Here is a 15,752-nt window from a genome sequence, read left to right as displayed (position 1 = left end):
TCCTACTATAGAGTAAAAATGAAAACAAGTTTTTTTACCAGTTATTCTCAGTGTTGTTGTTTATAACCCTAGCTCATTACAATATAGCAGAAAGAAAATATCCAGAATATTACAGAAATAAAAACAAAATTTTGAACGTCTACAAGTCTATACTACACTGAGGAGTAGGGAAGAACAAAAACAGATTTTACCTAGTGTCTAAAAGAAAGCAGTATGAACACGAAGCAAGCGTCTTTCAGGAGGGCTTCTCATAGTTAGGGTGCCATGGCTGAAAAGACCTTCCTTGCCGCTCATTTCACACCTGACAAGGGTGGCACTTGGCAAAGAACCTCAGCAGATGGGGTGAGCAGAATATAGATCAGGATCTACGGGTAGATCTCTGGGAGACTCAAAGTAGATCAGCAAAGATTGCTGACTCCCCATTTCTTAACAATGGCAAAACCAAAATGACTCTGCAACAAAATGTGTGTAATATGGACTGTAAGCTCAGTTCCATTTTGGTATCCAAAACAAATTACTGGGTGTGGAATTCTTTAATTCTAAGTGTATGGGCTTGTCTATACGGCTTGTTTACTCTGACGTAGCTGCGCATATTCTCATTTTAGGACACACAAGTCAGCCGTCCATTCGCAGTAACATCACATTTTAACCGCGATAATGTGCATATTCGCTTCAGCGATTTACCATGACTTTTCGTTCATGTCCGACTTTGCTCTGCATTATGGTGATGTGTCATTGGGGAAGTTAAACCATATTTTGACAGGTGGGCGGAGCTTTCAAGGTAGGAGAATGTGATTGGCCGGTTTCTCGCTTTCCCATCTATCGGCTGGCTCCTTTTTCCATGCCATTTTTAGATTGAACGATCTGATCCTACGGAGCTCCGCATAAATAAAGAGGCAGAAATGCACTGCCATCCTCCTCTGCAGCTTCCTTCCTTTCCCCCGCTCCATTTTTTGCTGTTATATCAATCTGCGGAGCTCCACATATAACCTATAGCATTTCACTCGTTCCTTAACCTCGTATATCCCATAATGCGATAATGTGCATGTGCGCATGTATAACTGCACAACAACAAAAATACAGGAGATAAATCGCTGTTGCTGCTGCAGTGTGATGCTCTTTACCTACATTCGAATCAACAAAAAATCGGGTTTATATTTAATGAGGAGCAATCCCACTGCTGTATAGACAAGGGCTATGTGTTTTGTACCAAGCTCCATTTGGTGGATTTCAGCATGCTAGTAAAAATAAACATTAAAAAGGTTATCCTGCAAACCTGAAGTGTGTCTTCCCCTGACATCAAGGCACATGCAGGTTGATATGGGAACTGGTGCTCCTTATGGTACTTTATGATTTACCATGAGTAACTGCAGACAATGCAGCAAGCGATGACCAACACAACATCAATGGTATTCAAGGGTTCATTGGGCATGTATGAGAGGTTGTCTAACTTTCAGGAGCTGTCCTACCATTAGGCAAGGTGAGTTGATTGCCTCATGCAGCAGATACCTGGGAGCAAAGGAGCATTAGTAGCATCCTGTCTCCTTCTCCTGAAATCCCCAGCTGTTTCCTTCTGTTGTAAGACAGCGCTATATGGGCCACACTGCATGCCCTTAAATTAGCCTTCGGCTTTAGGTGGGATGGAGGACGCTATCCCATCACATTTGTTGAAGTAAGTTTCAACTGCCAGTCCCATTGCCTCCTGTACATGGAATGAGGAGGGGGCACCATTTGCCTTTTGCCTCAGGCAGCAAAGTGTCTTGGGCCAGTTCTGCTAGCATTGTACATTTTGATCTGACAATCCTACTGAATATGCTAAATCACTGCAGAAAAACACAAGCGGAGCATCGTTTCAAGTTTGCCACATTTAGTCTTGTGACTGCTCTCTGTTACAACAATCCTCTCATGTAAATAAGGCCTCACTGAAATTTCTAGGGTCAGTTCCTTCGTGTCTCCAATCTTATCTTGTCTCCAGGGCTGATAAAGGTGGAGTGAAGGGGGTGGGGAAGGCAAGGACTCATTATCGTGTCTCTCAGATTCTGGGGCTTGAGCAATGGCTTTTTTGACAGGTTCTCTTGACACCGAACACTGGAGGCCTTTCAGCAGTTTAATGCCAAGCTCTTTTCAAGACCATCAGGGGAAAGCCACAGCTTAGCCGCCTGCTTGGGTTGCCTCAGTGCCTATATAGCCTTTTTGTTTGGCTGTACGGAAAGGAGCAGAACATGGCATCTTGGTGAGAAGGATTGCTCAGTTGATTTACAGTTGCTAGAGCCATTAGATCTTTTCCTTAAGACAAGCTTCAGATCTCAAGCAAATGGTACGAGGTGTGACATTTCATCTATATTTCTAACCCAGCATTTCCATCTTTCTGACATAGAATTGGGGTCTTTTCATTAGAAATATATTTGTGTAAAAACAAAGAAGGGACATTTCAATAAAGGTTACATCTCCTGGAAACTAATAATATGCTGTTTCCACCTTTATTTTGCCCTTCACAGTCTGTTGTGAAGGGTAAATGTATGTCCTCAGCTTTTTTCAAACTGTGGGGCAGGACCCACCAGTGTGTCTCGGTGCTGCAGACTACCGAGTACCTCTTTGCTTGACTGCCCTGCATCATGGCAGCACTATTTACGTTGCTGAGGCAGATATGGCAGCAGGAGAGCAAGGCTAATATTTTGAATAACGATTTTTAAAAACTAGCAATAAAGAGGAAGGGTATAAAAGAGGGAAGTGGTTATAGGAGGGAGCAAATGTAAAAGCAACAGGAGGAAGGGATGAAAGAAACTGGCAGAAATTAAGTGTGAAAAGAGAAGGGGAGAAGAAATGACAAGAGAAGAATACTTTGAGAGGCATGCGGTAATAGAAGAAAAACAATATAAAATAAAGTTTTCTACTTTTATATACCACTCCACATCCAAAAGATTTCAGAGTGATGAACCACAGATAGGATAAAAGAATAAAAACACCATATTAAAAATTACTATTTTAAAAAAGAAATAGGGTTCTGGTAAAACAGAGTTCTGGTAAAACCTTGGCCAGTCTCTCAAGGAAAGATTCCTGAAGCATCAAAGCTTCTTTTACTTAAACCTTTAGATCAGCAAATTCTGTGTGAAACAGGCAGGCTGAGTCATGATACCTTCAGAGCCAATGTGTTTACTTTACTTGAGGAAAGCTTAACTATGGAACTCCCTGTTGCAAGGAAATAGCTATGGCAAAGAATTTAGCAATTTATAAAAAGGGGTTAGATATCAACATAAAATGGTATGAGCGACTGCCAGCTGATTATGCCAAACTCCACCTCCATCTGGCATAATTTTGGAACTGGCTCCACCACTGCAGTATCATTTAGTGACTCAGCCATTTACAGCTCTCTTAAGAGGGCCTCTGGGTAGAAAGTTTGAGAACCCCTACTTTAGATATTTGGGAGATAGTTCTATTCTTAAATTTCTTAAGAATTCAGGGAACAATCTTTGTGTTATTAAAATTCTGATTTACAAAAGGCCTCTTCGTTCCATTTGAACATGTGAAGAGGCAAGCGGGATCAGGGAGCACTAGCCCCACCCACTTGACAATGATGCACACTAGCCAATGCATAATGGGTACAATCTAAAGGGGTTGCCTGCTATGCATGCAAGATTTCCTCCAAAGGGAAAGGATCCCTGATTGACCAGGTTTCCAGGTCTCTGATGGAAACACTATGTAGACTGAGTCAATTATTCATTGGCAGGAAGCATGGCCATGTGTGATGTCATCAAGCGGATGGGCCTAGCCCCTGGGATTCCCATTTGCTGTTTGACACATTTGGTGCCCACAACAGGTATCAAACATGAACAGGGCTTTAAGCAGAATGTATTCCAAAACTTGTACATTGATCTTAAACATACTTATTCTGAGGCACATTTTCCTGCTCCCGATGAAACTTGCTTCTAAGTTACTACGCAGTTTAATCCTGTGAACATTTACATGGAAATTTGACCCACAGAGCTAAATGGGACTTACTCTCATATAAATAGTGTGCATCGGAATTATTTTAATAGTAATAGTAATTAGTAATTTAAATAGTAATAGTAAATAATAGTAATTGTTTTCTTTTCCGAAACATTTTTATCATCAGCAAACAAATTAGAAGATATGATAAACTAGTAATTATTTAGAAAATTGTCAGTTTTAATCAATGTTTCCTCCAATAAACACCTCTGTTATAATGGGAACTTGTTACTAATAGTATACGTAAAACTTCTAATCATGTTTTTAAAAAAACAGCAAATCTTGTAACACTTTAAAGATATAACAAATTTCTTACAGCATGAGCTTTTGTGGACCAGAATCCACTTCATCACATGCAAGAGGTGTTAACTTCAGTAGGCAGATATATAAGCTTATGGGTATAGTAGATGAAAATTTTGAACAGTGGCATTAAATGGCAATGTAATACAAAAAGTACAGTGTAACAATTCAATTAAATGACCAGATTATGTTAACAGTGCAATCATGTCAGAAGTAAGTCCTCTTGCATTCAGTGGGATTTACTCCTGGGTGAATGTGAATAGGATTGCAGCAGTTTTGGATTTCACTGCCATTTGAGCCATTTGCTCTGAAAAATTATATTGAAAGGCAGTATAAAACTATTTAGTTAGAGTCATATAGATTAGACCTCGAGAAACCAATGGGACTAAAGATAATCGTTACTAACTTAAATTTCATTTATTTCAATGGGTCTACTCTAAGGATGACTAAGTCTAGATACAACTTGTTATAAATAAATCAATATTTATTGACAGACCTTGTATAAAATGAGCATAGGATCACAGGTAAATGCTATTTCTCATGTTCACTTGGACAGGTTAATGTCATAACTGAAATGTACTGAGGGATAAAAAGAAAAAAAGTTAAGCTTCAGGACAACCATCTGTCAGGGATGCTTTAGGGTGGATTCCTGCATTGAGCAGGGGGTTGGACTAGATGGCCTTGTAGGACCCTTCCAACTCTGCTATTCTATGATTCTATGAAACAGAAGTGAACCTGAGCTGGAAGTGAAGGATCCTGAAGGAACTTTAGAATCATAGAATTTTAGTGTTGGAACAAACCTTGAAAATCATGCATTCCATGCTCCTGCTCATTGCAGTTAAAAACAATTACATTTACAGTGATGACAGTAGCGGGGATTAAAAGTAGAGGAGTCAACAGAATAGGTACAAGCATTAGTAACAGTAAATAAGAAAAATGCAACTCCATAAGTGTCAGATCTGAACAAATATATATAAAGGAAACCAGTTCCCCTGTCCACCAAAAAATGTAAACTAAATGAAGAGGATGAGAGGGAGCACCGACCACTGATCATCCTCATTGCCCTCCTCTCTGCTTATCAAATCCCTGTATGAATACATGTCCATGGCATGTGGATAACTGTATGAAAGTACAGATCAGCAATCTGTGTACATATATTGTTCACATGTTGAACATGTTAAGTGTGAATAACTGGACAAGTGTACAATCGACAATCTGTGTGTACACACTGTGCAGGCTTTGAATGTGTATGTTTTGGCTACAATTTCCATCAGCCCTAGCCAGCATAGCCCATGATGAAGGGTGATGGGAGTTGTAGGCCAAAACAATTGGAAGACCAGAAGTTGCCCACCCCTGGATTAGATGATCTTCAGATCCTTGTGCAGCCCAAACCTATCCATGCTTTCTCTGAAGTAAGTTCCACTGTGTCCAATGAGACTTAGTTCCATGTAAAGTGCAATGGCTTGCAACCCTATAGTACAATCCTAAGCACATTTACTCAGACATAAATTCCGTTGTATCTAATGGGTTTTACTCCCTAGTAAGTGTGTTTAGGAGTGCAGCCTTAATATTAAGAGTATTTAAAACAAAGATGCATTAACTAAAATTGTGACGTTGTCATTTGTAATCATGATTGTAATTTAATCATGATTGTTTGTAAAAAAAAAAAAAGTAATTTGCCAGACTATTTTTAGAGATGATTGAAGTCCAGTCCTATGCATACTCATTCAGAAAAGACTTATTCCCACATATGTGGATATATGTCTTTAGACAAGTAATACTTGAACTAGAAGCCTACCGTAGTGTTCAGAATACAAACATTAGGCTCAATATGACAACTTCTTGCCTTTAATTGTACACCAGAGGTAATTTTAGTTGAGCAATATTGATCAGGGATTTCTATTTTTAAAAAGCCCTAGAACAATATTGTGGCTTACACTCTCTCTACATGAATGGAAGAAGGTTAATATTACAGTATCTTCAGCCCCTAGATGTGCATGGGAATTATTCTAAACTTCCACAAATTTCCAGCATAGCCATTGATAAGGGACAGCAGAAATTGCACCAGAAGTTTTGAATCTGAACTTAAGTCTGCTAAGCCTCTCCTCTTATGGGATGGGTTTTAAATGAAAACGGAATGTTATACATATCCAGAAGGGGCCCTGGAACACATTCCTAGATCAGAGGTGACTGCAGACATTGAGATTGAGAGAGAGAGAGAGAGAGAGAGAGAGAGAAACTGAACTTGTGGGCAGTGAGACCTCACCTTCTGGTCCATCAAGCACTGTTAATGCGAAAATGACCTAGGGATTCTTTCAAGAGGGGGGAAGGGGTGAAACCCTCCCCTCTATCGGGGGCAATCTGCATATCTCTCATATTTCGGTTGTGTCTTAGATGCAGAATAATAGTTGAAAAGGGTATGCAGATGATCATTCCCTGCTGGTCACTTTGTGCCTTTCGCCGTTTCTTAAAAACTTCAAACAAACAAGAATAAAATGTTGCCGATGCTAATAGCGCGATCCCCCTTAGGCCACCCGGGCAAATCATCGCCGCTGGGGGCTCCACCCCCAGCAAGATGTGTTTACGTATTTTAGGGGAGGGGGTAGGAAAGAACTAAGCAACTCTGGGAGATTAGAATTGACCGGCCGCACCTCTGCGAGGCAGAGCTACTTGGAGCCTTGTACCTCTCGGAGGCTGTCCTGAACTGAAGCCAGGTGGAAAAGTTTCCCTCTGTTAAACATTTCTATTGATGCAGCATCAGCTCCTGAGATCAAAGTGGAGGCAAAGCACAGAACAACCTAGACAGTTCTCCCTTGGAAACAGCGGTACAGTTCAAGTGGGGAGGTTTTTGTGTGTGTGCTTTTAAAACCTAACACTGTAGGAAAATGCATTGGAGACAAAACACAAGGTAAGTCTGCTTTAATGTTTTAAAATTGGTTTTGAGTCATGTACCTTTTATTCTTTGTGTATGCAAAGGCATTTTTTTTAAATAGAGTTGGTTCCAGACCTAGTCATAATTAAGAGAGGTATTGGGATCAATGAGTAATTTAAGGCCCATTGAAATCAGTGAGCCTACTCTGACCCAGTCTGGATCCAATCCACTATAATTTTGCACACTTTTGGTTCCAGTGAAAGTAAATGGGAAAGTCCACAGTGTTTTGAATGTTATCTTTTATAAGCTATACAATTGATGTTATAGATGTTGTTGTGAAGTGATTCCTTCAGTGGCAACAGGGATGAGAATGCAATGATTAAACTAGGATCTTACAGATGTGGTAGTTTCATTACTCCTAAGACTTTGCCCAGAACAAAGTCTCGATGAATTTAGTTGAATGTGTTCAGCATTACATTCTTCATTAGCATCTAACCCACCCACCCCACCATTAAATCTGCAATCCTGAAGTTACTTACCAGGATTAAGTCCCATAGAATTCAGGGTATACTTCTGAGTAGACATGCCTTATATTGCATTGTGGATTGTATCCAATGTCAGTTTAACTTAAGTACCATTCTTTTCAATAGGTCTACTCTTAAGGAGCACTAACTTTGGAATCAACCTTGTGAATGTATTTATCTCTTTCCATCCACCTTTTTTTGTAATTAAACTAATTTTGATTTCTTGCTTTGAATTTTTAGATTTATTTTAATATTGACTATGGCCTTGCAAGTTATGCACTTTGGAAAAGGTGAGGAACTTTCCCTTCTTTTGTCTGATACCATTTGTTGCTCTTAATACTCTATAATAGGTGCATTTAAAAAATTAAAAATCTGTATCCTAATGTTCTTACCATGTATTCTCCCAGGCTATAGCAAAGAGGAGGATGGACATGAGACTGGACAAAATGATGCTACAGCCCAAAAGTATTTCACAAAAGACCAAGCTACCACGTTAAAAGCCTTCAGTGGAATGAATCAAAGCTATGAGAGCGGAAAGCAGGTGGACTCTAGGCCAATGTTGCCTTTCACAGGTCTTACACAGAGTATGTAACTTCTGTCTTTTTCTATCATTATGACATTTTGTATCTTCATTATTTACAGGCAGTCCTGGCCCATTCATGCTATTGAGCAGCTCAGGGCCATTTTACAATTGAGAGTCTGGTGCAGAGTGTTGAAATGGATAGAGTGTGGGAATTAGGCACATGAGGCCTGAGTTCAAATCCTTCCTTCAGCCATAAAGCTTACTGGCAGTGCAATGGTATACATATTTTCTCAGAATTAAGACTGATTGTGTGTATATGACTGCAATATGGGTGACCTTGGACCTGTCACCAACTTTCCCCATATTCTACCTTACAGGGGTGGAATTGGAAGGACAAAATAGGGAACATCTTGAACTTGGAGGAAAGGGTTGTAATAATCACATGAATATATGGCAAATCTGTTGCCACATGGCTTCCCACATGTAGTGAAATAGATAAAACTATGCTTGTCACAGTTGACATGTGGTTTTCTTACAAAAAGTCTGTGCAGATATTACAGTGTGGATGGGGGGTTGGTAGTGGCATTGTGTGCTGTCCTTACTTCTCACCTCCACACATTTAAGGTACAATCCTATGCATGTTTAGACAGAAAAAGACATATAACTCATAGCATTCCCATGCTGGCTGGGGCGTGCTGGCAATTGTAGGCATTTTATCTGTCTAAACATGGACAGGGCCCCAATCCAGATTAGGCCCAAAAATGGAAGAAGGGGTTAAATCTCACCTATCCCTTGTATTAGAGTTCTGATCTGGACCAACCCCAACTGCACCTACTGTAGAGTAAAAAAAAAGGGGGGGATGTAGCTGCTAGCTATTGATGTAAAGTAATGTCTGTTTTGGCCATTGAGTATATTCTGCTACGATCAGCAGTACTTGCTTCTGAGGAAATATGCATAAGATTACACTGTTACCAACTCCTCCTAAAGTTGTTTAGAATCTCACTGAGTCCATTTGAGCTTACTCCTGCCATGTTTAATGTTACAACCATACAGCCATTTGAATGCTCAAGCTTTCATAGGTGTTCTTGCACAGGGGAATCCTATGTGGCGATGTATTGGTCAAGCTTTTCTGACACAATGTCCCTAAACACCAATTGGCAGAAATCTAAGATCCTCTTGCAGTTACATCTGGAAAAGGCTGAAGTCCCCATGTAATCTGTCCCTGTTGATTATGAAAAGCTATTAATGTGTTCTGTAGTTACATTATAAATGGCCCTTCCAGCCAAGGATAGTAGCAGAAAATATATACATTGGGGGGGGGTGACAGATAACAAACATGTGATCATCGTCAAAACATGAGCATGCTATTTGTTAAATTTGTTTTGGTATTTTTGGGGGGCTTAAACTGTAAAGGAAGTATAATTTGAAAAGGAATTTGAAAAGGCCATGCCAGATCTTTGCTTCATCAGGAGATAATGGCAAAAATCTAATTTTTATTCTATTGGTAAATGTCTTTTTTAAAAAACATGTATTTATTACAGTGTTGACTGAGATCTCTTCTACTAGTATGAAATATGCAGTTCAGCCTGCACACTTCTCCAGTAGAACATGTCAGGGGTTTCTGCTTGGCTACTCAGTAATCCCTAGTAGTGTGTTTTTAATCCTTATCTAAACAAATCGGGCTTAACTGAGCAAACACTCTTAACAGGCAGCTAATTTTATTGTCCCCTTAAGGCCAATAAAGTCAGACCCAGCAGCTAGGGAGTTTTGGCAGAGCGAGTGAGGAAGTAGGTTCAAAGAGGTCTGTTTCTTGATAAACTGTGGAATATTCACTTTCAGGTAAAACACTGAACCGGCACTGCTGTCAAAATGGCGGGACCTGTATCCTGGGCAGCTTTTGCGCTTGCCGCAAACACTTCACTGGCAGACACTGTGAGCATGATGAACGGAAGAGGTAAGGAAACAGACTGGAAGGCAAGAGTTCCTGGTGATGGTGCTAATGTGATATGATAAAAGTTCTGAACTTTCTGATCTGTCATTGACAGCAACTGTGGCCCGTTCACACATGGGGAATGGATACAAAAAGATTGCCAGTTGTGCCGGTGTGGTTATGGTGTCCTACACTGTTTATCGGAACAAATGCAAAACTGTGGTAAGAAAAAAAATTGATTGAAACATTTGCTCATTGATGGTACCTTCCCTAATCTGGTTGCCTGCAGATGTGTTGAACTAAAACTCCCAAGAATCTCTCAGATCCAACACATCTGGAAGGCACCAGGTTGGGGAAGGCCATTGGACGCTGCCTTATACCATGTTGCCTAGTATTGTTGACACTTGACTAGCAGGGTATCAAGGAAGATTTTTTCCAGCCTTACCTGGAGATGCAAGTTGTTTGGGGATGATGGGAAGTATAGTCCAAACCCTGGTGGACACAGAGTTGCCTATCCCTGCCCTAGATGAATATTTGATCAAGGTATTCAAAACAAGAACACCCAAGACGCTAGCATAGTATGTAGAGAACTAGAGGAAACAACAAGTATTGCTGGATTAATTCTGGCCTAGGTGATGTGGGAGATCAGATTAAATAATCATAATGATCCCTTCTGGGCAAGATAGCTTTCTCCTATTTTGAATGCCTATTCTCTTATCAAAGTTCATTGAGCAATTAGGTTAGAAAAGAAACTAGTTATGTGCTTGTTTGGCTACTAGCTATATTGTAAAATGTCTGCTGATTGGGCGATTTTTATTACTCTCTTTCAAACATGCATCAGCACTGAGGCCAAAAAGCCCCCAGGAACAATTTTTGTTTTGCGTGCACTGAACCCAATTTAGCATGGATGAAGTTTAATCTCAAAACATTCCTTGCATCTGCAATTTAAGAGCTTCTACCTTATTTCTACTTTATTTACTTATTACTTACTTAACCCATTTCCATATTGCCCAATAGCCAAAGCTCTCCGACTGGTTTACAAAAGTTAAAAACCCCAAATACAACATAATAAAATATAAAGCCTTTAAAAGTTTGAAACAGACTAAAATCAAATGGAAACCAGACTAAAACAACAGCAGTGTAAAAATCTAAAAACACAGCACATTTAAAAACAAAATTGAAGGAATAAAAAGCCTGGGAGCAGAGGCAACCTTCATGTGGTGCTTAAAAAAATACACGATGCAGATTCTCTGGGGAGGGCATTCCATAACTGGGATGCCACCACTGAAAAGGCCCTCTCCTTAGCAGCCACTTGACTCACTTCATTTGGCAGGGGCAACCCAAGATGGACCTCAGATATGATCTTAAGAGTGTAATGGTAAATGGGGGGAGGTATAAAGGATAAATTGTATGTATAAATATAAAAGTATGATTTACTTTTAAAAGGGTAGGCAGAACTTCAACTTATGAACGTGTTCTTTTGGGGAAGAACTTCACTTGTTAAATTTCTGTCTTATAGCTGTTAAAAGGCATGGAAGTCCTGCAAGGTGGAGTGACAGGGAAAGAATGATAATTGTATAAATAGGACTTTGTTGCCATGCTGCTGCCAGAAGATAAATGTTGTTCTCTTCCAGCATTGTAGTGAACATACAATGTGGGAGATATGCAGCTTTCTTTAGGCAGCCCAGATGCTTGGGAATTCTTGCCATAATCATGGCACGAAATATTTTACAAATTGTATCTTATTCATCCTCAGATTATTTTTACCTGATACCTCCTTCCACAAATTTTGAACACTTTGTATTACCAGAACCTATGATTTATATAAATTTTCAGTGATGAAATTATATTGTGTTGGCTGTGAGGGGAGGGTCTGGGAGCGCAGTGGTAGAGAACCTGCTTTGCATGCAAAAGGTCCCTGGTTTCTCTAGGTAGGGCTAGGAAAGAATCCTGCCTGAAACCCTGGAGAGCTGCTGCTGCCAGCCAGTGTCAACAATATTGGGCTAAATGGATCAATGGTCTTTTTCAGTATGAGTCAGCTTTCCATGTTCCTACATTTTATAAAAAGATATTGCATAAAATCAAGTGAAAAGCTGTCTGCAGGCTTTTCCTCAGTTTTCATAATTAATTACCACTTATAAAGTGAGTGTTGACTTCAGCAGCACCAGTAGCTTCTGCTTGGGACAGATGGCTGAATTGTATGTTCAGTTCATGCCTGGGTTGGACAAAAAAGCACCACATTGGTCTTGTGAATCAGCCCTCAAGTGTACTTCAGATCTTTAGGACTGATATCAACATCCACTACAGTCCTTGTTAAATATAGGCCAAAGAACTTCTCTAGTATAACTTAAGTTGTGAATTGTTTGTCTAGCACCTCCATTCTTAACCCATATATTTCAAAGCAAGCCCTGACTAATTGCAGTGGAACTTTATTTCCATTAAGTGGCTTAGGGTAGGCTGTGGTTCTGAAGTGATTATTCCTCTAAGCTCCACGCTACAAGATATGATCCAATCCATGTTAATATGTTAGCTCTGGGGTGTTAATCTCACTTTGTTTTCTGTTTTCTTTACCTGGGACAAAAGGGTTAAAGGGAGTACAAGCAATTTTATTTAGCTAACTTCTTTACCAGTCATTTGTATTTACTTTTGATGATGCTGTGATTAATGCCGGCAAGAGCTGATAAGTTGCTATCAGTTGGGGCTCAAAGGGTCGTGAATGGCCCCCATTTGCACTTTTCCTCTGAGAATAGGATCTGTGATTTGCCTTCTACAGATGATCACTTTAACTTAACTACTTGCAAAGAAAGTAGGAAGGAAATTACAAAATCCTGTTGAAATGATTTCGTGTGGCGGTCCCCTTGTTAACCAACAGCTTTTTTCCCCTCTTCTTTTCTTTTCTCAGCTCTAAGCGAGGAAGAGGATTTTTTCCATTTACCTTCAAATTGTCCAAGTTTAGAACAAACAATGTGCTTTCTTATTCTCCTACTATGCTGCTCCTTTGCATTGTTTTGCACAAAGCTCTCCTATTGACTGTGAATACCTCACTTATTAGGACAGGGACTCATACAGTGATTTGCCTTATGATGAATCTTGTCCTTCAGAAAGCAGGAAGACTAGAGTTAAAACAAATAAGTTCTTGCCCTCTGCTTTTCTCCTATTTATTAACCTGTTTAACAGGATTGTTTTTAGAGTTTATTTTACTTTAAAAAAAACAAAAACAAAAAAACACAAACACATTCAGTTCTACTTTCCCAGTGATTTCAGCATTATCTACCTCATTTCTGTGGTGTCCCCATTCCTATATAAAACAAGAGCAAAAGAGGAAACACACAGGGCTCATGGTAGATGAAAAGGATTGTTTTGTTTCCTAGTTATTGTAGGTATTATGGAGGCTGCTGCATCTAAAATGGATATTCTGCTGCAGTTCAGGAGGACAGGAATAGCAGTTCCTCTAGATTCAAGAATTAGTGACAGTACAATTAGTTGCCCTGGAACATTTAGAATGATGGATGCTGGAATAAACAATAGTAAAATGATCCCTTGTGATGTGCAAGCCCTACAATGGTATTTTCAGAGATTAGTCCCAGCATTAAACCAGTGGTAAAGTACTCACATTAGTAAAATGCTTGCTAATGAAAAAGCATTATTTTGCCTGAATGTTAATTTTCATTACTTCTGTTTGAATCTAATTTAAGCAGTTCCTTACATTATGAAATATTAACCAATTGGAAGAAAAATTATATATTTTATTAAACATTGTAAGTAGTAAATATTATTTACGTTCCAAACGGTTTTACTTTTTAATAAATAATTTTAATAAATAAATAACTAATACTAATTAGGCTTGAGTCGGATGAATGTATCAATTTCAGGTCTGTCATTTTCCATGTGTTCCAATTTTCTTTCTTTTAAAAATCTGCAAGAAAATTTGCATCTAAATACACATTGCTAAATGTATTCTATCAAACTATGCATTTTAAAATTCATTTTGATATATTTTTTTGTGTCAAGAACAACTTTGGAAGTCCTGGGCAACGCAAAAGCTGGTGAATATTGTGAGTTCCGATCTACATATTAGTCCAGAATGGCTTGGTTCAGACAACACTCTGGGCTTTGTGGTTAGCTTGTTCAGCTGTGGTTAATGCTAACCACATATGGAATGCTTGCAGATGACACTTTTAACCCTTTTGGGGTTAAGCTTTCCTTAACCACGTGTTAACCACAAATTGGTTAGTGGAGCAACTGATTCCTCGAAGTGATCCACCCTGTATCCCAGCAGCCTTAGCACTAGGAGCCTTGGCAGTTATGGCCATCATTTTAGTGCAGACACCAATGAAATCAGCAATTACATACATGCATGGCCCCATTTAGTGAGCAGTTCCTTTGCTTTCTGCATCACCATGCCTGCTATAACTCTACAGTCATCACAAGAGTGATGACTGCGTCATCAGGCAGTGCCACCACAGTAATCAGAACCTGAGGGGTGTAATGGTGCTTCAGTGAGGTAGGAGAAACGAATGCTGTGTATGGGGAAATTTCAAGCAGGGACTTAAAAAGCTCTACTGTAAGCATGCTCTGCTAAGAAGAGCAAAAATCACTCCAAAAAACTAATGCGAAACACAAAATGGCAGCCGCAGCGTGCGTATCAGTCAGCAGTCCAGAGCAGCCATAGAGCCCACTGGCTAGAGCCCCGCCTAGTTAGGCAACTCTATTGGAAGCTCTATGCCTTAAACCCTTAACCATGGTCCCTTAACCATAGACACATGTCAGACAACACTTTTAGCCATGGTTAGTGCCGATAACCACGATGTACAACATGGTTAGTGAGCCATTAAGGAAATTCCATCTTGGTGTGGCTGTCTATCACTACTTCTTTCCATGTAGATTTGATATTAAAAGATCAAGTTGTATCTGTGTACACGGCTAGCAAAGTAAGTCATTGCTCTAACCCCCACCCCCTTAATATTTGCCTGGCATGTCTTCCCTGCTATTCACTGATGAAACAGCCAGGGGGTTACTTAAACTAACTATGGGTATGAAATGGTGATGATCATCATGGTTCTTATTTCTGCTCCACATGTTCCCTGCGTACCTAAGATATCCCTTTTCCATAACTATCAATTATTTTATAAGGCTAGCAATGGCTACTACTATTAACTACCTTCAGGATCAGAGGCAACATGCCTCTGGTTACCTGGGAAGCAACATCAGGAAAGGGCTCATGTCCTGCTTGTGGGCTTCTCAGATGCATCTGCCTGGTCACTGAAGAAAATATAGTGCTAGACTACATAGGCCTTTGGTCTGATCCACCAGGAGTCCTTAAGTTCTTATGAATACTGTAGACAGTGTTGGGGCTAAATAATGCTCCAAGGTATTGTAAGGATTTAATAAATATTTCTCTCTAATATTCTACCTCTCTTCCTAATTCTCACTTAATGCAAGCACAGAATTTTGGTGGCTGGGATTTAGTTTGCTGTAATCAGTCCGTTAACTTGAGTGCCCTGTAAAATACATTAGCACCAAGTTGTGGAATTCACTGTTTTCTATAATGAGTCCTTCTCAACGCTAGAATTAGGCCACTTGGGACTAAGTTGATTCAGACTTGTGTACCATGAA

The 15,752-nt window shown here is 39.7% G+C and overlaps 1 protein-coding gene across 1 annotated transcript; it reads left to right on the top strand.

The window, feature by feature from the left end:
• The first annotated feature begins 7,172 nt into the window (after positions 1-7,172).
• LOC134400430 (cryptic protein-like) lies at positions 7,173-13,166 on the top strand. The gene is made up of 6 exons (XM_063128763.1): positions 7,173-7,195; positions 7,924-7,973; positions 8,091-8,267; positions 10,046-10,160; positions 10,252-10,358; positions 13,039-13,166. Exons 1-6 carry the CDS (start codon positions 7,173-7,175, stop codon positions 13,164-13,166), a joined length of 600 nt encoding a protein of 199 aa, XP_062984833.1.
• The last annotated feature ends 2,586 nt before the right edge of the window (positions 13,167-15,752 follow it).

Source organism: Elgaria multicarinata, chromosome 6 (assembly GCF_023053635.1).
Source record: "Elgaria multicarinata webbii isolate HBS135686 ecotype San Diego chromosome 6, rElgMul1.1.pri, whole genome shotgun sequence".
NCBI lineage: Eukaryota > Metazoa > Chordata > Lepidosauria > Squamata > Anguidae > Elgaria > Elgaria multicarinata.
This window is presented reverse-complemented; position numbering and strand designations above follow the sequence as displayed.

Excerpts from the sequence above, each read along its gene's own strand:
- LOC134400430 (XM_063128763.1), top strand. The coding sequence starts at position 7,173 with ATGCATTGGAGACAAAACACAAG. Across the intron at positions 7,196-7,923 it reads CATTGGAGACAAAACACAAG|ATTTATTTTAATATTGACTA; the intron begins GTAAGTCTGCTT and ends TTGAATTTTTAG. Across the intron at positions 10,161-10,251 it reads GAGCATGATGAACGGAAGAG|CAACTGTGGCCCGTTCACAC; the intron begins GTAAGGAAACAG and ends TGTCATTGACAG.